Source organism: Leucopleurus acutus, assembly GCF_964270905.1.
Source record: "Leucopleurus acutus genome assembly, chromosome: 1".
Lineage (NCBI taxonomy): Eukaryota > Metazoa > Chordata > Mammalia > Artiodactyla > Delphinidae > Leucopleurus > Leucopleurus acutus.
The window spans coordinates 39,534,313-39,557,861 of NC_139142.1; the positions used below are offsets into that span (position 1 = coordinate 39,534,313).

A 23,549-nucleotide genomic window follows, 5' to 3' on the forward strand; every position below is an offset into this window, starting at 1 on the left:
GAATCCCGGTTCATCTGACGCCAGCTGCCTCCACCATGCTGCCTAAGTTCGACCCCAACGAGATCAAAGTCGTATACCTGAGGTGCACTGATGGGGAATTTGCTGCCACATCTGCTCTGGTCCCCAGGATCGGCCCCCTGGGTCTGTCTCCAAAAAGGGTTGGTAATGGGCTTCCCTGGTGGTGCAGTGGTTGAGAATCTGCCTGCTAATGCAGGGGACACGGGTTCGAGCCTGGGCCTGGGAGGATCCCACATGCCGCGGAGCAACTAAGCCCGTGAGCCACAACTACTGAGCCTGCGCGTCTGGAGCCTGTGCTCCGCAACAAAAGAGGCCGCGATAGTGAGAGGCCCGTGCACCGCGATGAAGAGTGGCCCCCGCTTGCCACAACTAGAGAAAGCCCTCGCACAGAAACGAAGATGCAACACAGCAAAAATAAATTAATTAATAAACTCCTACCCCCAACATCAAAAAAAAATGTTTGGCATTTAAAATAAACAACAACAACAACAACAACAAAAGGTTGGTAATGACATCACCAAGGCAACTGGTGATTGGAAGGGTCTGAGGATTACAGTGAAACTGACCATTCAGAACAGACAGGCCCAGATTAAGATGGTACCTTCTGCCTCTGCCTCTGGTCATCAAAGCCCTCAAGGAATCACCAAGAGACAGAAAGAAGCAGAAAAACATCAAACAGAGTGGCAGCATCACTTTTGATGAGACTGTCAACACTGCATGACAGATGTGGCATCCATCTTTAGCTAGAGAACTCTTTGGAAGCATTAAAGAGATCCTGGGGACTGCCCATCTGTGGGCTGCAATGTTGAGGGCTGCCCCCCTCACAACATCATAGATGACATCAACAGTGGTGTGGTGAAATTCCCAGCTACAAGAACTGCAAAGAAAAATAATTTAATAAAGGATTATTTGACGATCCCCATGCCTCCAAAAAAGATTGGTCTTCAGAGGGTTGACTTTTACAAGCCACAACTCCAATTTCTGTGAAGAATTCTCTATTTTTGAGGACGCATCACGAGCAAAGTTTCAGCTCAAGCCTATGCTACAGAGAAAGTGCAAATCTGCTGATAGCATGTACGCAAAGAATAATCTCTATCGACGTGGCATGTTTCAAGGAGCTTTCACGTTTCCATTTCCACCTGACTGGAGCTTCATCAACACCCTACAGGAAAGCTATGTCAATGGTACCCCATTGGACAGAAGGGCAAACGGGCTCAGAGGGTTCAGCAACCCCCCCACATCCTCAGGACCAGTATGAAGCAGGGCTGGGACTAGCACCTAGGTCCTTCTGAAAACCAGGCCCAGCATTCTTTCAGTTCAAAGAATATATGCTGCCTCTCAAACTTACTTTAAAATAAGTGATGCTTTTCTATTTTTTTTGTAGCATTATATTTTAAATGGAATTTTACTTTGGGGACACGTACTCCAAATGATGCAGTATATCAGTATTTTGTGTAACCACAGAGCCAAATGTAGGCGGCTTCCCAATGGGGCCTGATTCCCTAGGGTTCTGTCTTTAGCTCAGTGTTCCATTTAAGACACTGTTGTTGGATGATCTCATCTAGTCCTATGATCTGAACTAACAGCTATGTCCTGATGACTTCCAAATATTTAGTTCCGGCCCCCCTTCACTGGGCTTCAGACTCAAACCCATCTGCCCATTTAGCATTTCCACTGGAATGTGTCTCAAGTACCTGACATTTATGTTTCTAGTTCTCATCTTCATCTTCTGCTGAGATCTCTTCCAAGGCTCATGGTCTCTCCTAGCTAACGGTACCATCCATCATCTATTCAAACTTCTAACTAAACACCTAGCAATGACCCCAGGTTTCTCATTCATGCCCTGGGTCCACCTAGTCACTAAGCCCTGTCTGTTCTACTTGCTGGTATCTCATAAATGGATGCCCTTCTCCTCAGCCCTACCGTCAATATCTTAGTTCAGAGCCTCCTTATCTTCTTACCCAGAGCACCGTAACAGCCACAAACTGAACCTTCCCCTGCTGCCCACATGCACATGTCCACACACTCCCCCCACCCCTGCCAAATACATGTAAAACATAAATCCACTCACTCATGTCATGCAACTTGCTGAAAATTCTTCAAAGACTCTCCTTTACCTGCTACATAAAGCCAAATTTCCTGGTATGAAATCTGTACGTGACAGTGCAGGTTTTCTATCAAATAACTATTCTCCTTCTTTTCCCTTAATAAGAGAAACTCAATTTTTAGTTAGAACATAGCCATGCAGTAATTTCCTAGCCTTCACTGAAGCTAGGTACAGCCATGTGACCAAGTTCTGGACAATTCCATGGTAAGTATTGTGTGGAAGTTCAGGAAAGATCCTTAAAGAGAGCTGACTCAGCTGGAAGGAGTGCCCTTTGCCCTTCTTACTGCCTGGAACTGGAATGCAGAGATGACTTCTGGAGCTGCAGCAACCATCTTAGACCATGAGGTGACCTTGGAGACGGCAGAATAGAAAAGATAGAAATCTGCGTCCCTGAGGACTCCATGGAGCTTTAATGGTAGAGCTGGACACCCTACCTCCAGATTCCTTACAGGGAAGAGCAATACATTTCTGTTTAGTTTAAGCCACTGTCATTTTATATTTCCTGTGACAGGCAATGGTGCCAAATCCTAAGTGATACAGAATTCATACTTCTCAAGAATGTTAAGCCTTGCATAACTTCATTTCTGTCAAGCCCTCTGGCCTTATTCTTCCACCATACTTCAACCTTTAGGCTCTAGTACTACCAAAATTCTAGTAGTTTTCCACTCCACCCACAGATTCACCAGGGATTTTCACACTTCTCAGATTTTGTTCAAGTCTGCGCCCTACCTAAACACCCTACTTAATTTTATTCAGCTTTTAACTTTCCACACTCAGCTCAGGCATCACCTCCCATAGGAAGTTTGCCTAAATCTCCGCCTTAAGCTAAGTGGCCATGCTCTGTGCTCCCATAATGCCCTAGGCATACTCCAGTTTTGGAGCCCATTTGCTATTATTTACGGGCCATCTCTCCCACCCCACAGAAAGCACCTCAGAGGGCAGACAACACATCTACTCATTTTGTATCTATATCTCCTAACACAAGCGGGAGCTCAGTAATTATGTTCTGAGCTCAACTGCATTTTCCTCACTGAAAGGGGGCGAACAATATCACATGCTTCCAAATGTCTTGCTTAGCCCTTCAGGCCAGCAGTATGTGGAAGACTGAAACAAAATTTTCTAATGGCAATATTTTTTTTCTGGAGGTGAAAAAACAAGCTGCAAGTGAGCCATCCTAAGAAAACATCCATTCTGAGAAGCAATTTATTGTTTGGATGTTTCAGACTTGAATTCTTTCATCTGTTAACCAGGAACTCGGCACTAAGTAATCTTGTAAGTCTCATCGGGTTCTGACACTTTATAATTCCATTTTTGAATACAAACACATAGATTTGGACACAAGAAACTCACTGTGAGTGAATGGCTCCTCCAGGGACTGACAACATGACTAGCCTTACCCAACTTTTAAATAAATTATTTATAAGGAGTGCCTAAAAAATCTCAAAGTCATCAGAGGACAGTGACCACATTAGGATATTGAAACGTCAGTTGTGGGAAGATATGCCTCCTAAATTCCAACCACACTGGACTTCTCTAAAAGCCCTTGAGCTTGCCATGCTCCCTCCTGACACTGGGCACTTGCATTTGCTATTCCTTCTGTCTTGAACGCTCTTTCCTTCGCTCTTTACTAGTTACCTCAGCTCATGAGTCACTTCCTTAGGAAAATCTTCCACCTTCCCTTCACCAGATTGAATCACCCTATGAGAGGTTCTCATTCATTGCAATGCATTCCTCTTCTTCACAGCACTGGTCACAGTTGTGATTTTCTATTAGTATGATTATGTGATTGATGTCTTTCTCCCTCACTAGACCATACTCTCCACAAGGGAGCACTTTTGTTTTTGCTTATCACTGTATCCATATCCTTGGCAGAGAGTCAATGCTCAATAAATTCTTGTCAAACGTCCCCAAAGGCTGTGCAAGGGAGGAGAACAGGGGCTGATGAATTTCATTCGGGGGACATGTCAAGCTATTTTAGTAAGCTGGAAATCCTCAGAGCTCCCCAGCACACCTTTGAAAAAAGGTCTCAGGAGTTAGGGATTGAAGTCACTTTCTGGTGACGGACGAGCAGGCACTGAATGAGCCCATCATCTGGCAGAACATGCATAACAAGCTAAGAAGAGAGAAGGCAGGAATAGGACTAAAATGTTTGGAGCTCCAGTAATAATCCTGAGTAAGAGCTCACAGCCAAAATCCGAAGTGAAAGTTACTAATGTATTGAAAATCCCAAGGCTAGCACTTCCTGAAAAAACAAGGACTATATGAAGATAAAAACACAACAATTTGTGGCTGTCTTTGTAGCACACAGATCAAGAAAGAGCAGACCTACTTCTTGGAGCAGAAAGAATGATGTTATCACATGGCAAAGGGAAAACAGAGCTCCTAAATTTGACTTTCAACTTTATCTAAAAAGACCACCTTTCTCACTAGACTGAGTAGAATAAATACAAGTATAGAATCGAATTCCACTGTAGATAGGAGTCCAGAATTCCAGGCTCAAATGAAAGACATCTGGGGACTCTGAAACTCTGCTGATAAATACTTAGGAGTAAGAAAGGTCCCCGGAAATGGGAATCAGAGAGGTGTTGCCACAATTTTCAAGAGGGGGAAGAGCTAGATATCAGAGAACAATGACTCAAGCATATGATATTCACCATGGACCCAACACACAAGTTGATCTGGAAACAGATGACTTGTGAATTCTTTTTTTTTTTTTAATTTTATTTTGATGTGGACCATTTTTAAAGTCTTTATTGAATTTGTTACAATATTGCTTCTGTTTTATGTTTTGGTTTTCTGGCTGTGAGGCATCTGGGATCTTTGCTCCCTGACCAGGGGTCAAACCCTCACCCCCTGCGTTGGAAAGCAAAGTCTTAACCACTGGACCACCAGGGAAGTCCTGACCTGTGAATTCTTAAACATGAAAGCAATACTCACAGAGGTGGCCTCTCTCAGCATGGCCTCTCTAAGCAAAATGGTACTCAGCTAACTTCAGATCACACAGGTATGTGGAGTCAGCAAGGAACCTGATGGTCCCTTATGGTATCTTTGAGAAACAAGAGTCAGATGATATAGAGGTTGGTGTATTCATGCAGATACAATGTCTCACAGCTGTGCTCAGAGACTAGCTTGAAAGACCTCATCTGGCAGGGAGATTGCTAATCTTTCCAAATTCTGAATTTATGGGGAAAAAAAGTCAAATTAGGTAGTGATTGTTCTCTAATTTGAGGAGAAATCAAAAGTGATTTTCTTTAAAAGTTAGTGTACTGTATAAGTATATGAGTACAAAACAATATGTCAGGTCTGGCAGTCAGCCTCTGTGGCCAGTTCCACATCTGGACGATGGGAGGGCAAATTACCATTGATATCCATGCAGCCCGCATGATGAGAACTGCACAGGGCACAAAGCAGTCAGACGCATGAGTTGAAAAGTATATGTTGAAATGTGCTGTGTTCAAGTATAACCTGGGAAGGAGGAATCAAAACTTCAGCTGGGCTCGTCTATAAATTCTTCTTCACTCAACCTATTTTATTTTATTTATTTTTTAAATTTTTAAATTTTATTTTATTTTTGCGGTATGCGGGCCTCTCACTATTGTGGCCTCTGCCGTTGCGGAGCACAGGCTCCGGACGCACAGGCTCAGCGGCCATGGCTCACGGGCCCAGCCGCTCCACGGCATGTGGGATCTTCAGGGCACGAACCCGTGTCCCCTGCATTGGCAGGCGGACTCTCAACCACTGCGCCACCAGGGAAGCCCTCAACCTATTTTAGATACATTCCATGCTTTGTCAGAAACAGCAAATCCAACGTGCGCTGGCTGGCTTTGGGAGTTAGGGGTTGACACGTCAAATGATGTCTGAGTTCTCCCCTAACACAGTTTATGAAACACGATAGAGAACGGTGCCCATAATGCTGGCAGGCAGGTAAATGGGATGCGTGCCTCTTTGTTTTCCCCATTTCTGTAGGGCTTGACTCTGGAAAAAAGTCAGTGCCCATGTAAATTATTCATGAGCACTGTCTGGGATTCCAGTCAGCCAATAAGCCCCAGACAAAGGACTGAATAGTCTTTTTTTCCCTTAGCAAAGTGACTGACTGCTTATTTTGCAGCCCTCTCTTTTCTTGGTCTGTGGGCCACAGCAAGGCTCCAGACCTTCCAACCAAAGGCAAAGGGGCAGACTCTTTTCTTGCTGTAACTCCCAAGAGCTGGGCTTCTGTTCCTCCATGGAACGCAAGTGAACACATCTGAGAATCAGGGTCAGAACACAAGCAGAAAAGCGCTTGAATGTAACTGGCCTGTCTCCTCTCACACAAGGCACAGTCCGCTGAGAGAGAGAAGAAAGGCATAAGGCACTACCTTCTAAAGTCCCATTTGATGATGACTTGCAAATGGTACCATCTTTGTAACTTGCTGCAAAAGAAACACCTCCCCCAGAAAAAAACAAAAACATAAAACAGCCAAACAACAACAGCTCTATTTGGAGAGATCAGAGGCATCATTCAGGCATCATTCATCTTTTTAGCTCTGATAAAGGCCATCCCAGGACATGTATGATAAACAAGGCTGTCCTGTGCTCCCACATTTCTCACTGTGCAACCTGGCTCAAATTCACACCCTCTGAGACCCAAATGTACCCTTTGCTCTCTGTGAATTACAAGGACTTGGTTTTCAAAGGCTTATCCTTAAGACTCTGCTCTCAGGCCAGTACCCTGAATGGAATTAAACTATCCCATGAAATAAATCCACAGGATAAAAATAGCATTGGAATCTATCCTAATTAAATGTGTTCCCTTCAAAGTCAACCATATCAGTTAGAGCCTGAACATGGAATTCAAGTCAAAGAGTGAATTAAATTCTCAGATTTGAACCGCAATATCAAGAACTGAAATAAAATTTCTCAAGATGTGGGCTGATAACTGCTTCACCAGAAACCACATCAGGCTACAACGTCCATCCTCTATATTTCAAGACAAATGAAACAGGGAGATGGAGAGGCAGTCTCCATCTGACATCCCACACAGGTCATCTAGTATGTGCCTCGCATCAAGGTAATACAGTGCTTATGAAAAGCCTGAGTATTCAAGAAAATGATTTAGGCCTTACTGCTTTTCCCCACTGCTAGTCTGAATGTTTGTGTCCTCCCTCCCCCACATTATGTTGAAATCCTAACCTCAAAGGGTGATGGTATTAGTAGGTAGGGCCTTTGAGGGGTGCTTAGGTAATGAGGGTGGGGCCCTGATGAATAGGGTTAGTGCCTTATAAAAGGGGTTCCAAAGAGATCCCTGGCCCCTTCCACCACGTGAGGTCACAGTGAGAAGGTACCAGCTAGGAGCCAGGAAGAGGGCCCTCACCAAACATGACCATGCTGGTTCTTTGATCTTGGACTTCTAGTCTCCAGAACTATGAGAAATAAGTTTCTGTGGTTTATAAGCCACCTAATCTGTGCTATTTTGTTACAGCAGCCTGAATGGACTAAGACACCCATTCTGCCTCATTTTCACAAATCAAAGTCGCCCTATCACCAAAAGGGGAGTAAGAAACCCACTCTTCACGTGACAGTTTACTTTAAGGTTGTACTCTAAGCCTTCAAGTCTCTCCTGAGGAGACAGTATAGCCCAGTGGTTAAAAACATAATTTGAATTCTGGCTTCACTACCAGTTAATAGTCTGGTTATTAACTCATTTGAAGATTAGTAATTCATCTAAGTAACACAAGTAATATTATTGTTGTATAATACCATTGTTGGGAGGATTAAGGGAGAAATTCAGGTCAAGTACTAGGCCTGTAACAAGTACTCTGCTTAGCTCTTGTTGCCATTGTTAATCTTTTTAAATTTACAACACAAGTTCCTGTCCAATAGGGAAGTGATTACTCTTAAAAATTAAATGTGGGGAAGGCTCTCCCTGGGCTAAACAGAGCAGAGATGGGTAGCTAAAGCAAGGAGAGGAGAACAAATGTGGAACGCACAGCCCAGAGTCCGATACCACCACCAGGAGGGACCTAGAACTCCCTCCAGCACCAGAGATCATGTCAGCAACCACCACCAATCATGCGCGGAGCGGAGGGCTGAGACAGGAGAAACGCCCTGCTGGGGCCGCCAGGAGAACATCAAGTCCTGGTTGAGAAAGCTCAAAGCACAGGCCATCCAAAGTGACCTGGGGCCGCCTCAGGACTTAGGAATGAGCGGAGATTCCTCATGACCTTCAAGGGACGACCCCACTGCTGGCGATCCAGCCTGGCTCCCCGTGCTGTCCCCCCTCTTCTACTTCACAGCGGGGGCTGTGACAGAAGAGCTGTGTCTACTTGAGGTTTCATGTTCTACAGTGCGAATTCACTAGAAAACATTTCTGCGCAGTGCCTGCTCTACCTTCTTGTTTTCCCACTTCTTTCTGGTACCATCGACCAGTCCTACTGCATTCTTTACTGGTGTCACTTCTCTCTTCCTACTTTTTTCTCCCAGGGTACTTAGGAATATTCAGTTTTTAAAGCTCTCTCACACTTTAATAATGATGTTCATGCTGTCACGAGCTCACGAAAGGAAGAGCCTTTAGCAAGCTAATAAACAATCAGGAAATTCTTTCCTTCAACATTCATGTGCCTAACATGAGACAGAATTTTTCTCAAGGGAAAGAAACAATTGCTTCTCAAGAGGGGAATAAAAAAAGGAGTATGTGTGGCAACTAAGTCATAATGTGATGTAAAGAGCAGGAGGACATTTTCAACAGGGGAAAAAGGGGAAATTTAAGAATAAAAATGATCTAACACTCACTATTACATTTTCCACTTTACTCAGCTTTGTGTCTGACTAAAGTTTAATTTGATCTCCCCTGAGCTCTGAGATCTAACAACATCAACCAGATTTCAAGCCCATTTAACGTATGATATATTACGATCAAAAGATTGTGTGTCATGAAATGGAATCAAACAGTATTTGGGAGGGGGCTTCAAGTGATAGGTATCATCAAGCAGGAGGACACTGCCATCAGCAGGTCACCTCTTGGCTCCTGGGCTGGTAAGCCACAAGCTCATTGGACTGTGATTCCTAATCACAGCAATTTAGGGCAAGAGGCATCCATGATCTGCAGTTCAGGCATGGATTCTGAACAAGGAACTAATCACTCTCAAGGTTAAAACAGAAAAAAGAGAGCAGCCACGTGTTCAGCCCTTTGCAGGGTTTGGCCTTAGAAAACTCCAGCTGAACAAGTTCATGAACAGTCTCTTCTGAGACTCTCAAGCCTATTTTACGAATACCACACGGGGGCAGGTTTTAGTTCGCAGGCATTGTTAATCGCTGTGTTATTCATTCATTCTAATGGACACACAAAGCTCTGTGAATTTAATTCCAAAACCATTTCAATTGTTCACCATGAGAAATGGAAGGATGGGTTGAACAGGGGAATGAACCAGGGATGAATTATGAGAGGGGTTACCCGCAACCAAAACTCACCTATAGATGATTCCTTTGTCATGTAGGAACATAAGCGCCGAAATGATTTCTGCAGCATAGAAACGAGCTCGTGCCTCATCAAAACGACGTGACTTCTGAATATGAAACATCAAGTCGCCCCCGTTCACAAACTCCATCACAAAAAACAGACGATCCTGGGTACAAACACAAAAGAGACAAAAGAGGATCCAACGTGGTGTAGCCATTAGCCTAGAATTCAGTCAGCATCACATGACCTTGGGCTCCGGCGTGGGGAGAAGAGGTGGTTAAATGGAGGTACTCAGTGGAACATCCTGACAGCGGGTCAGGGCAAAGCAGGAGGGTCTGGTGGATTAAATCCTTGGGATGGTGGGGATGGGGGCTAGGTGGTGCTAGTAACGTCTGGATCTCCTTTAAGTAATTCCACACAACCTTGAATTTCTGCATTAAATAAAAAGTAGAGAAGGCTTTGGTTCTAGTTTTAGTTCTGCACTTTAAATACTACGTAACCTTGAATTTAACTTTTTTTGGATGTTCAACATTAATAAGGTGAGGATGATGATGCTATCTCTACCAGGATCGTTGAGTTTTATAAACTGGAAGAGAGAAGCATAAATCAAAAAGTGCATGCCTTTTTGTCTGGAACATGTAGGGTTAATCACCGCAAGTAAGGGACATCTGATAGGTCCTCACACCTGGGCGGAGAATAATCACAGAGAAAGGAAAACAGTTTTGACAAATCAGCCAGACAACAGTCTAATGACAGCCTCAGAGTTGCCTCAATGTTAGAAATTCCATTTGGCCCCTCAGAAGGTTCCTGAATCAGAAAAGGCAACTTAAAGTCAAGTGAGATGCTGTCTCCATCTGGAAGGAACTCTAACCCAGCAGGTGAAATGGGCTCTTAGAAGTCACTGTTGCAGTCAATGTACTAAGTACTGTGCAAGTATTATGAATAAAGCGCTATGGAAAGTAACACTGCTTAATGGAAGAAGTGTACAAGTCTCCATTAAAAAGTGATTCTCCAAGATGGACAGCATAAAACGCTTTGCTTCAGGAACCTCTGAGACCAATGGACTTCCTCATTCCCTCTCATTAGCATTTATGGAGTCCCAAGTTAGCCAGTGCTGAATTAGGTGATGGGGACCCAACAGAGAGTAAAAAAAAGGCACAAAACAGACACAGTCTCTATCCATAGAGAGTCTAGTGTGGGAGATACACATTACTTTAAAAAAGCCACAGAGTCACATAAACAGGCAAATGTACAAATTCTGGTCAATGCTGTGAAGGAAAAGTGGAGGAAGCAATGATATTGTGTCATCCGCTTGGGGGGTCAGGGGAGGTCTCTCTGAGCAAGTGATGTGGGAGCTGAGACCTTCCAAATGAGTGCAATCAGGGCCAGTGGTCATCCTTTTGGAGGGTGGGAGGGTGGGAGGTCATTTTGTAAGGAAACTGGTATCTTACCAATTCACAAAGGATGTGTATACGCACACAGAAGCCATCCTTATTAGTGGTTTCAGGTGCTGCCAGCTCTGTTTGGCATTGCCATGCATTCACAGCTGAATGGTGGACAGAGATTGTGTCTGCTGTTGTTCATCTCCTGATCCAGCACTGGTTTAATCAGGCCCTTCCCAATCAGAAGACACTACAACTTATGACCTCCTATTCCCAATTTTAAGACAAACCTTAATTAGAAGGAAAAAAAAAAATCCTCTGGGTCTATGAAACGTCTCTTTCTGCTAATGAGAAGCAAGAATTTAAGAGTGAAGATGGAATGGCAAGACTCACGCACACAAAACCCCAAACCAAACGTCAATAAAACAACTCTTCAGGTTGACCAATATAAGCCAACAGAATACTAGATATATCAAGCCGTCTGACTAAGCTAATGGCCTTCACGTGAGTGTGACTGACCAGGGGGAGAGGCCGAGTTGGGTGGGACGAGCTTGGATGAGCAATGGGGTTCCCTATTTTCTGTACGGGGAGGGCTCGGGTGGAAGGAGCAGGTTAGCAGTGGGCGGGGCAGAGGGTAAGCATGTGATAGAGACGGGTCTAAGAGCTGCATCCGCATGAGAAATTGTTATGCCGACGCTGTGTTCATTTGGAGGGGCCTCAGGGGGCCCGGATGAACCCCCAGGCGGTAAAGCTGCCTCAATCCATCCCTCAGCAAGAAGGTCCATCTGATACATTTCTGTCATCTGGCCTGTTCACCTTTGCATGGCTGGGACTGGCAGTCACATGAATTCCAACAGCTTGAAATACCTGGTTGCTAGAACTGGGTCAGTAGGTAAGTGGCTACCCCTTAGGCTGCTGGAAGTCAGTGGGGGTTAGCAAGAACGTCTGAGACAGTAGGCATCAAGATGAGGGCATTCTAAGGGAAATTGCATCCATTCCTAGTTCCCTCCTAAAATAATTCTCATAATCTCAAGTCTGAAAAGCCAGACCCTGGGCTAAATTCCAGATCTGGGGAAGGACATAACTGCCTTCCCTCCCCAGTCATGCTTCTCTGTCTCGGCCCCACCACCTGCCCTGGCGGCAGATTTCTCAACTAATGCACGGGTTCCTGGGAGGCGTGCACGCCTGGCACGCACAGCAAGAGGTCATAAGCTTTAGAACTGCGAAAATATGCGTTATTTTTCACCCAGAGTCTCATTTCTAACTTCCTGTCTGGCACCACCTAGAACAGAGGGTACAGCTCCCACCCCTCGGGCTACACACAACTCTTTAAGCAAGCAGGAAGGGAGAACGAGCCAGGAGATACCAGGACACTTTAATGAAAAGTAATAGTCCATCTTACCAAAGACCTACAATAATGTCACAAGGTAGAAAACTAAAAGCATGTTTATCAGCTAGCAAAATGCGTTTGCTGTGAAGAGACCTTCTGTTTACATACAGTTCTGTTCACTCTATTTTAGAATGTCTGCTGCCAAGGCAGTTCAAATTAGGTAGCAATTTCTCCATGATTTCTTTTGTAGAGGCGGAGCTAAATGACAGAAACATCCAGCTTTTAGCAAAGATTCACTCATAGTGGGGGTGAGTGAGAAGCCATCCTCAGCAATGAACTTTTATTAAACCTGTCCTCAGGTGGGGCTTCTAGAAAGTGCACAATAAACAGTAGCGGCTGCTGGTGGTGGCTGTAATGGTGAAGATGTTTTCAGTTAGAAAAAAAAAAAGATCATACCCATGAATGTGCAGAATTATTTCAGTTACAGCCAAAGATGCAGATATGCACAGAAAAGACCAAAAAATACCTATGTATGACAAGTCAGCTTTCAGTTGTGAGATCTTGTATGTCATTTATCTCTTCTTTATACTTTTCAGTATCTCTGAAGGTTTCTTTTTAAAAAAAAATTTTTTATTAAAAAAACTTTTTTTGGCCACATGGTGCAGCTTGTAGGATCTTAGTTCCCCGACCAGAGACTGAACCCGGGCCCTCGGCAGTGAAAGCGTGGAGTCCTAACCATTGGACCGCCAGGAAATTCCCTCTGAAGGTTTCTATGATGAGTGTGCATTATTCTTATAATTAGAAACAAAGCAAAGTCACCTATGGCTTCCTCCATATTTCCCTAATTTTCATCTGAAAGATGAGAGATTGGGAAAGTGCAATTTTGAGACTATCTTAGAGCAGGTACTTAAGCAGTGGGAGGTGGGATTAGGAAAGCAACTACAGAAAGAGGGGTCTTCACATCCCTGGCTGCCCATTATTCAGGGCCCCTAATAACCACCCTCTCCCTTCATAGCCATTCTGATGCCTGATATAACCAGGCCATCAGGCTTGTTGGAATCACATCCAAAATGAGACTCAGCAGGCTCTGGTTTGGGTCCCAGGGCTCCACTGAGAGGAGAGGGTCTGAGTTCTGGTACACAGGCTTCATAGAGTCTACTGAGTCCTTCAAAGACTTTTTTTTTTTTTTTAATACTACTCTATTTATTTATTTTTGGCTGCACGCGGCCTCCTCATCGTGGTGGCTTCTCTTGTTGCCGGGCACGGGCTCTAGAGCGCAGGCTCAGTAGTTGTGGCGCACGGGCCTAGTTGCTCCACAGCATGTGGGATCTTCCCGGACCAGGACTCGAACCCGTGACCTAACCACTGCACCACCAGGGAAGTCCCCTCAGAGACCTTTTATGCTTGCTTTAAGGGTCTCAACAAGGAGGAATACACGTTTACTGAGCACACAGTATGCCAGGCCCTGGGTGGGGGCCAAGTTACATAAAATGAACAAGAGCCCAGGCCTGCTCTCAGGAAGCTCTGGTAGCCGGAGCACATCAGCCCAGTGTGCTAAGCACAGTAGAGGGGCACAGGGGGCATCATGCAGAAACAGAGCAGGGACACTGGAGCAGCCTGGAGGCTGGGGTGGGGTTGGGGGAAAGCTTTGAAGAGGAGCCGATTCACCAGCCTTGAAGGATGAGGAAGCACGAGTCAGGATGGAGTGGGATGGAGGGGGCAGGAATCAAGGTGAATGAACAGCTGAAGCGTCAGGTGTGAGGCACGGTGTCGGGAGTGCAAAGGGGGATGTTCCCCAGGTGCTGAGGCTGCTTTCAGGGTCAAGTGCTGGTACAAAAAGCCAAGGCTGGGCTTCCCTGGTGGCGCAGTGGTTGAGAGTCCGCCTGCCGATGCAGGGGGTTCGTGCCCCAGTCCGGGAAGATCCCATATGCCGTGGAGCGACTAGGCCCGTAAGCCATGGCCGCTGAGCCTGCGCGTCCGGAGCCTGTGCTCCGCAACGGGAGAGGCCACAGCAGTGAGAGGCCCGCGTACCACGCCCCCCCCCCCCCAAAAAAAGAAAAAAGCCAAGGCTAGTTAGGAAGCTTCCCTTCACCCTATCCGCAGGTCACCCACAGCTGAGAACGGGGCGTTAGTCCTATGAATACACACGGTCATTCACTATCGGCCTCTGTCACAATTACAGGCCCAGTGTCTGGGCTAAAGCAGGTGGCAGCTATGCTTTCTAAGGGCTAGGCTTGAAAAAGACTGCAGTAGTGCTGGAGCCTGCCACAAATAATAAACATCGGCTACAAAACCCAACGACTCCAGCTCCTACGGCATTTTACTCCTATGGCATGAATGCCATCAAGCTGGAAACTTTTCACATTGAACAACTGCCCTTTGCCAAGCAGCAATGAAGCAACGAGGCAGATCACCTCCTGCCTACAACTCCACTATCTGTGCTGCTTAAGACCTAGTCTCACTGATGACTTGACAAACACTAAGTCATGCTGAAGAAACCCAACTGGGAAGCAACCAGGGGAAGCATCTGCTGGGATCACTGCACGGTGGATTAAGGCTGCCATGAGTCATTTCTGGGGCAGGGAAGAGTTTCCAAATCCCACCTTGGGCAGTGAGGGCAGACGGCTGTTTCTGTATTTAAGCCTGTGTAGATAGCATTCCAGTTTTTCTAAAATCCAATTTCCTAGATGCTGAGCCTGGACACCTGCACGGCATTCCCCGAGGCCTCTGGCTCCTAGATGGGAAATCTTGCCCTGATCTGCACAGTAGAGAATCTAAGGTCCCCCAGGCTGGCTTAACCTCAGTTCTAAAGCCAAGTGGCCCAGCCCTTTGTCTGTCCCTTGCTCCTCTCTTTTGTTCCTGATTCAACCAACCACAAATGCAAGTCTTTAACATGGGGTGAGGAACACCTGGGGGAATGAAAGCAACTCAGAAATCCCTTTGTCCCACTCAGCCCAGCCCAGCCCAGCCCAGCCCAGCGTGAGTTACAGGAGGCCAAGGAGCTGGTGCCTGGTTAATAATAGAATTCCTGTCATCACGTGCCTGGTTCCATTGACCGGCTGCAGCCCGGGCCAAGTCTGCCCTGGCTACTGTCAGTTCAGGGATGTTACTTCCCCAGGCCAAAGGGGATAAAAATATCTTCTGCCCTGAAAGTGGCTGTCAGTATAAGCAGTGTGCATTCCCTAAAGCCCCTCCTAAGGACTGTTTTTTAGGAGGTAAAACTGTTGGACAATTGCATGAGGAAACGTTAGAGAGAAAACACCAGTATAGACAGAAGTGCTATGGTACCTGTGGCAAGGTGACGTCGCCTAAGGAGGGTGAGTGCAGAGTGAGCACGGGCCGGGGATGAGACCCCTTAGGGTCCGTGTGCCAGACACCTTCAGAGGTGTCTGTTCAGCCCATTGAGCCCTTCCTTTCTCAGAGACCTGCCCTGGCACCGTCACATGGGTAAGTGCTGGACATCCTGCACACGGCAAGTTGGACCAAGTTGCTCCCCGCCTCCCGCCCCAGTCCCCTTCCCAGAAAATTGGAACTGAGACAGACAGGTGTTCATGTAGGCTGTGCTGCGTGCAAGAACTGAGGAAACATGAATTAGGGAGCTGAGGCTGCCGCCTCTGTGGTGTCAACACATGAGATGTCTCGGTATATCAGAGCAGTGGAAGCCTGGATGGACAGATGGGGGAGAAGAATGGGGCAAAGATAAGAAAGTGTGAATGGGCCGAGAAGGAAACTACCTGGGTCCCTCACACCCTTCCAGTTTCAGGTCCCCAGAGAGACGTGGCCCTTGTGTGCCCTTGGGTTCCACGAGACACCACTGTACCTCTGATTCTTTATTTTCACTTCTCCCTTTTTGCATGACTCTAGTTAAGTGTTTTTCCATTATTTGCTACCAGGAGAATTGTAACTGAAACATTCACCGATTTTTAAGGGGCATGAGGTTTCCTGATTTATAAACCTAGGGTAATAACACCTCTAGCTACACCGATCGTGTGAGGATTAAACCGAAGCCGAGTGCCTGGCACAGCCCCAGACCCAGACAGGGATCTCAAAAGATAGACTCTATTGTTATTACTACATCACACAAAGAGGACCAGAGCTACATCTGGGAGACCTTGTGCCCAGCACTGAAGTCCCTGGTGTAGCCAAGAGAAAGCACGGTGCAGGGGTCAGGAGTCAGGAAGCCCGAGATGCCAAGGCAGCTCCTGCTGTGCGCCATTTATTTTTTCGCTCTCAAAACTCTCATCGGCAAAATGGGGATAATCAGGTGATTGAACTCACAGGTGTTCGAGGATGAAATGATTCAAGCTTAGAATTTCAAACAGTTATGTGGTGGATGCGGAGATGGTGCCCCACTCGTGGAGTACTCGGCCTGGCGAGTACACAGGAGCGAAACGGCAGCCTCAACCGCTACAGCAGCAGCTCCCCGACCCGCAGTTCAGGACAGGAATCTCGAGGGATCAGGGAGTCAGGAGGACCCCAGGGCAGCTGCTGGGTTGCAGGAGCTCTTCCTGATACTGCACAGTCATGGCCCTGACCTGATAAAGTGAACTTATCTTTCTTGGACGTGACTATTTAACAAGGGGTCACGAAACTAGATTTGATAAGCCAAGACACATTGACCAAATAAGTTTTCTCATTTTCCTAATATTAGATAATAATTCATATTCTCTATTTTAAGAGCTTTATAATAATCATAATCATTATTGCAAGGCAAATGTGCTCCCCTATGAACTGCAAACACTATGGTAAACGAGACTGTTTATAGTAGCTATTCTCCCCTTCTACAAAGTCGATTTTTTCTTATAAACAGACTGAGAAAGATGTTTCTGTTTAAACCAAGGATCCATGGTCACTGCCACTGACACATGTAAATCTCATTTAAAGATGTATTTACAGTGAGGATGCAGGTTACCTTTTGGAAATAAGACAAAGAATAGAAACAACATTTAAAGTTAATGACTAATTTAGTTACTGCTTTAAGGCAATGTTAAGCTGGGAGCCACATCAATACTTACTTAGCCAAGTTCTAAGAATTGCTTTGGAATTACTTCTAAATGAGTAACACATCAACCCTGTATCAAAAGCTGTGGAGTGCTGTTGACCGGCTGTGGACAAGGAAAAGGAAATCTCCAGTAATAGACAATAGATTTCTCATAAGTGCCTCTGTTTTATAATTTTTCTCTGACAAAGTCATCTAGAGGGTGAATAGGGAGTTCAAACCAACAGGAAACCATTACTGACGTCAAAGAGGTGACAGCAGAAAAGCACCCCTGTGAGGAAATCTGATTGCACCATGCCTGAACTGGAAACAACTTGAACTTAACCACATTAAGAATGATTACAAAGTCTTCAAGGAAGAAACAAGGAGAGGGAATTGAATGGCTTTTTGTTTGTTTGTTTTGTTTTTAATTTATCATTTTGTGCAGCCCAGAAGATATGCGAAGTTAATTCAATTACCCAGCAACTCTTCTGTCAAGCCCACAGGCATGGTACATCCTATCTGAGCTCAGAAACTAGTCTTTGGGAAGGTGAAATATGTCTCCAATATAACAAGCCCTTAGGAGCTTGCATTTTAAACCTGGAGGGACACACAGTTCTTTCCAAAGACCAAGTGTTCTCCTGGCAAGCTGGATACGTTACGGTCCTCTCTTATAATGAAACTCGACAAGGTTCATTGGCATATGTACCAGATGAGGGAAACGAGGCAATCGAACCTGCAGGTCAACATCCTGTGAAACATCTGGGCCAGGATGGTTTTTTTTAAGCATAAATAAGCAGCATACGATCAGGGATATAGCAAAGTTGGGGCACAAGTCCTCCCTTCCTGCTGGAGCCTCCTTTGGCGTCTCCGGTCCACACACATCCTGCCCAGTATCACAGGGCTGGCTGTGCTCACTTTGTGCACTTGGTCGTGTTTTCTCTGGAGGACCCGAAACCTTTTAAGGCAGAGCCCAGATGCCAAATGATGTATCTCTAGTACCACCGCCCCCAGTGCCCGGACTATGGTAAGGTTTAATAAACCCTTGAGGAACTACCATAGCAGGAGACCATTTTTGTTTCCTGATAAAATTTAAACTAGATTAGAAAAGTTGGAACAAACCGCCAAGACTAGTTTTACCCGGCCAGTTTGTGGAAGTCAAGTGCAAAGAAGTGAAGTGTCTCGTCCACAGTTAAAACCGTTTGTGAAAGAGTTCAAGAGAGGCAGGTCTGCTTGACGCCACTCCACTTCCCTTTATTTATAAAGCTCTGGTTTTTCTGTTTATAAAAGTAATTACATGTTCTTCGTTCAAATGTAATTACAAAGTAAATACATGGAAAATTGAGAAAATAAAATCACCTGTAATCCTGACACCCAGAGAGAGAAGTCTAAATACAAGGAGAAACAAAACTATTTATGGCTTTTAGCATCTGAAGAACTGCAGATTTTAGAGCACCTAAGATATTTACAAAGTAATTTTAACTACATTCGCTTTTCCCCTTATGTCCGAATTATACTTAACACTTTATAGCATGTTTAAAGAACAGAAAAAGAGAAAATAAAAAAACATACCCTTCCTTTTTCACTTACATTACATAATATTTCCTGATGTACTTAGTCATCAAAACCATGATATTTTTTAACAGTTGCGTACTATTCCCCATGCCATTTCTATGAAGTCCTACAATTAGCTGGATTTCTGCTTACGTTAATGAGAATAAGAGACATGGTATTAACAGTCTAGTCACTGTCCTATGATAAAGATCATTTTTATTAGCCTGGAAAAACAGGCATCTCTGAAAGCAGATTATTACGAACTGGACATGGTTTTTAAATTCTGAATGTAGATTCCCAAAGAAGATACCTTAGGTGATTATTCACTTAAAAAAAAAAAAAAAGGTTTGGTCACTTAAAGGTATGCAGGATAGGATTCCTTTAAATCATTATTTCACATAGTACATTCTTTTTATAAAGATTTTGGTTTCAGCATCAAATAGGAACAAGTCTATTGAAGATATTTATGGATTTAGTTTGTATAGGGCTACAGAATAAAGAGTAAAATAAAGAGTAAAAATTCCGTTATGCCATTTAGATTCTTTTTCATGACAGAGGTTCCTAAACTTCGCAACTTGTTAAAGAAGATTTCATGTCTCCCTTTGATCTGTGGATCAACTACACATTTCTTCCTCATGGGAGGAGATTCTGGGTTATAGCTTTCTGATTAAACATTTTGCCAATTAGGTAAGTATCAAATCTGGCCAAGAATATTCCATATCTGCCTCAAGATGATGCCTGGCAATCCGCTGGCTGAGAGTCTGTTCCTTCCTCTGCTCTGTGGTGCTGCATGCTTGCTGAAGTTTCTGTCTGGAATGTCTTCCATGTGCTATTTTGAGTTTGAGACTTCCAGTGTAGCCACAACATCATTCTTCTCTGGCCCTCTGGCTGGGGAATGAGATCCCCTACAATCTCTTCCCAGATCCTTTTTGCAACGTGGGCAAAATATGGATCTCCACTGTCCACTGAGGAAGAAAGATGCAGACTTTCCTGTAAAGGTAGGGAGACCCAAGTAAAAGAGACACAGCTCTAATAAGATGAGGGGCAAAGTGATCAGAAATAGATGAAAACGTTTACCCAGGGGAGAGGACACTGTGCTACTTTCGTCGCGAAGCTTTAGCTGGTGAAATGAAGTGTGATGGGCCCTTCAAACCCCAAGGATGAGAATGGTGACTAAGGTGGCCACACAAACAACCACATCCCCAATCCAGTGGATAGCTTTGAATCCCTTGGTGAACGGACTTCGTCTCGGCACTTGATGGCTCCTCCTAAGAAACCACTTCCTCCTGATTCTTCTTTATTCCCCCTACCTTTAACCTCCCTTACTTAGAAATCCCTCTTCAGCCTTCCTCTCTTCTCCTTCTATAAACACCTACTGACATATTTTAAATGACAGTTTCTACTACGCCAAGTGGATACTGACACTAAAATCTACTCCCCATCTGAACAGTGTTTCTGAGCAACATCTTACCGCTGGATTTTCTGCAAAACAAAAACACAACCAAAAAAACCCAAAACATTTACTCCGTTCCCCCAGGCTCCCAGCTGGTCAGAACTCTCGCTACTCCTCTCACTCTTTTACTCTAAAAAGTCCTATCAATTCCACCTCCTATGTGTTTCCTTGACTCCATCCCTGTGACTGCTGCCTTGGAGCAGGAAGGTTCAGCAGGCCAGTGGTTCAACAGCCTTACCAGGGCTGCCCCCGCAGTCTCCTCTCTCTGCAGACAGCCACCTGGAGCCCTCCCAAAATGCAAAGCTTAGGTTGCTCCCTGCCAGTTCCTTTCACCTCATGATTGAGTCTAAACTCTTCAGCAAAGGATGTCTTCTTTCCTCCCCGTATTTCCTCTCCTGCAATCCTGCCACATCAAGTTATTTGGGGGTTCCTGGGCACATCGTACAATTTTAAGCCTCTGTGTCTTTGCACTGCTATTACCTCTGTCTGGGAGGCCCATCCCCCTTCTGTCTCTGTAGGGCTCCTATTCATCCTTAAAACACAGCTCAGACAGCCCCTCCCATGGAAGGCCTTTGCAACCTCCCCAGGGACCAAGCTATGACTGTCTTCTATCACGCAGTGATAAGACATATCTGTGTTTAGGAAGACCCTTGCCTGAAAGCAACAAAAGGGCAGGTCCACATTTTGTTCTTCCTTATGCCTTCAGTCCCTGGCACATAATGTCCCTGGCTCAGGAAACATCACTGAATTGAATTAAAAATGCAACGTAGACACAATATTACCATTCAACGTATTAACAGGTAATGTCTCTGGTGGCTAGGATCTACTTTTAATATGTAGAGACCACTCAGTTTTGCAGATAGCCTCTAAGGTGTCTATCTTAAGCTGAAACGGCATTCCCATACATGGGAACAAAAGAAAGAAAACAGCAAGTCCGCTTTCCCCAAAGCGCACTTGTATTGCTACCAGCACATTTTTATACACTGGTTGGGAAATATTTCTTAAAGCTTTATCTCTGCTTGTAAATTCCAGTCATACGTACCACACACAGGATAAGAATCTGACTCACAGAGAGGCACCCCTTTAAGACCAGAGTGGTGACGATGATTTTCATAAAATGTCACTCATTCAATGCTTTGTTGGTAAAGTGGACAGATAATCATTAAATGCCAAAACACGAGAAGCTGCACTATTTGTATTGCTTGCTTTCTAACATAACCCATTTTAACTATATGCTCACTGAGCTTATATTTTGTCCCTTAGATGCCCCAGGCTCTGACACCCAGCGTGCTGTTTTTTTTATTTATTTATTTTTTATTAGAGTATAATTGCTTTACAATGGTGTGTTAGTTTCTGCTTTATAACAAAGTGAATCAGTTATACATATACATATGTTCCCATATCTCTTCCCTCTTGCATCTCCCTCCTTCCCACCCTCCCTACCCCACCCCTCTAGGTGGTCACAAAGCACCGAGCTGATCTCCCTGTGCTATGTGGCTGCTTCCCACTAGCTATCTACCTTACGTTTGGTAGTGTATATATGTCCATGCCTCTCTCTCGCCCTGTCACAGCTCACTCTTCCCCCTCCCCATATCCTCAAGTCCATTCTCTAGTAGGTCTGTGTCTTTATTCCTGTCTTACCCCTAGGTTCTTCATGACATTTTTTTTTCTTAAATTCCATATATATGTGTTAGCATACGGTATTTGTCTTTCTCTTTCTGACTTACTTCACTCTGTATGACAGACTCTAGGTCTATCCACCTCATTACAAATAGCTCAATTTTGTTTCTTTTTATGGCTGAGTAATATTCCATTGTATATATGTGCAACATCTTCTTTAACAGGACAGCTGTTAGAAGTCCCCAAACAGGAGCTCTGTCTACAAACTCAGAAAAAAACAGAGATAATGCTTATGTCTTTATGTCACATTTTCTTTGGCCTCTGTGAAAAGGCTAGTGATCTAGCCTACTTGACTTCCCATATCTAGGCTGGACCACTAGACACTCATGTAAGGCAGTGGTTTTCAGCTGGAGAGATTCTTCCCCCAGGGAGCATCTGGTCATGTCTGGAGACTTTTTTGGTTGTCGTAACTAGGGAAGTGCCGCCGGCACCTGGTGAGCAGAGGCTGGGACGTTGCTAATCCTACAACGCACAGGGCAGCTCCCTCCCCTCCTGTGACAAAGGGTTATCCTGCCCTCAATATTAGTAGTGGGCAAATGATATCACATTGTACAAATACGTGATTTAAATTTTTTTAACTTATTTTTTTAAAACCTTTTTTACTGGAAAGGTTGAACATTCACCAGTCATTCAATTCCTTAAACTATTGACCTGCTGGTGAAGGTCAAGGTCTTGGAGGTAAAGTTCTGAGCAATGTGGAGGGAACGTTCTGCTACGGATCTGCCCTGAAGCCAAAGTAAGGAGGGGCAAACCGAGTTTCTGAGCAGGCTCTCACTTCTGCAGGTTTCCAGAAGAGGAACTTGAACCAGTCTCTAAGTCCAGTTCTCTACTTTGTTGGTTGTGGTTCACTTATCTTGAACCGCCTTCCACCACTGGTGAGACACACGCTAGTGCAGAAGGTCTGGGCTTGTCGTGGGCACAGGCTAGTTCCCACTTCACAAGCAGACTATGGGTCAGTGCTCCCTGGGGGTGAGGAGAGGAAGGAAAAGGACAAAGGCACTTCCCACGCGGCCACCGCACAGGAGCAGGAAAACACGTATGGGTGGGAGGGGAGCAGTTTTGCAGGAAGGGCTCTCCTCTTTTGTTTTGGTTGGGAATTATACATTACATCATTTTAACGTTGAAAATACCATACACAATGGGAATGGAATTGAGACTCTGGGAGGAGTTCCAAGACTCCCTTTGTGAGACCTAAGCAATACATCATTACAGACCATCCTAAAGAAATGGGTAGGAGTGAGCTCCAAATACAGCCGGCTCTTTTGCTGTGCAAATATACTAAAAGCTGGACGCCTGCACTGAAAGGAAGCAGGGACTCCCTGGGTGGTCCCAAAGGGGCCTGCCAGAGCCCGCCAGTGGAGCGGGAAGGTCTGCTGGTGAGACAGCCAAGGTGCTCTCTGACAGTGGAAGGCTGGACGAGGAACCCTGCACAAGTCAGTCTCGACGGCACTGATAGGGGGGTGGGGGCAGGGAATGAGACCAGTCTTTCCAGAGGGATGAAGAACACTGTGCCAGTTACAATGGTGAGCATGGGAAGTAAGCCTGCTCTTCCATGACGCCTCCTGCTTTGGGGCCCAAGCCCGGTGGTGCTACAGAACCCATCGCCGTCCCT

General features: G+C 45.1%; 1 protein-coding gene and 1 pseudogene across 2 annotated transcripts in view; one reads left to right on the forward strand and one right to left on the reverse strand.

The window, feature by feature from the left end:
• PRKCH (protein kinase C eta) overlaps positions 1 to 23,549 on the reverse strand; it is a 222,793-nt gene that overhangs the window by 53,513 nt on the left and 145,731 nt on the right. Inside the window, exon 10 of the mRNA XM_082846315.1 lies at positions 9,572 to 9,726. Within this exon, the coding sequence (XP_082702441.1) occupies positions 9,572 to 9,726 (155 nt within the window). The remainder of the gene's footprint in view (positions 1 to 9,571; positions 9,727 to 23,549) is intronic.
• Positions 36 to 1,005, forward strand: LOC309960240 (large ribosomal subunit protein uL11-like; annotated as a pseudogene). Its single transcript has 2 exons — positions 36 to 158; positions 520 to 1,005. The product of its transcript is annotated as a large ribosomal subunit protein uL11-like (transcript).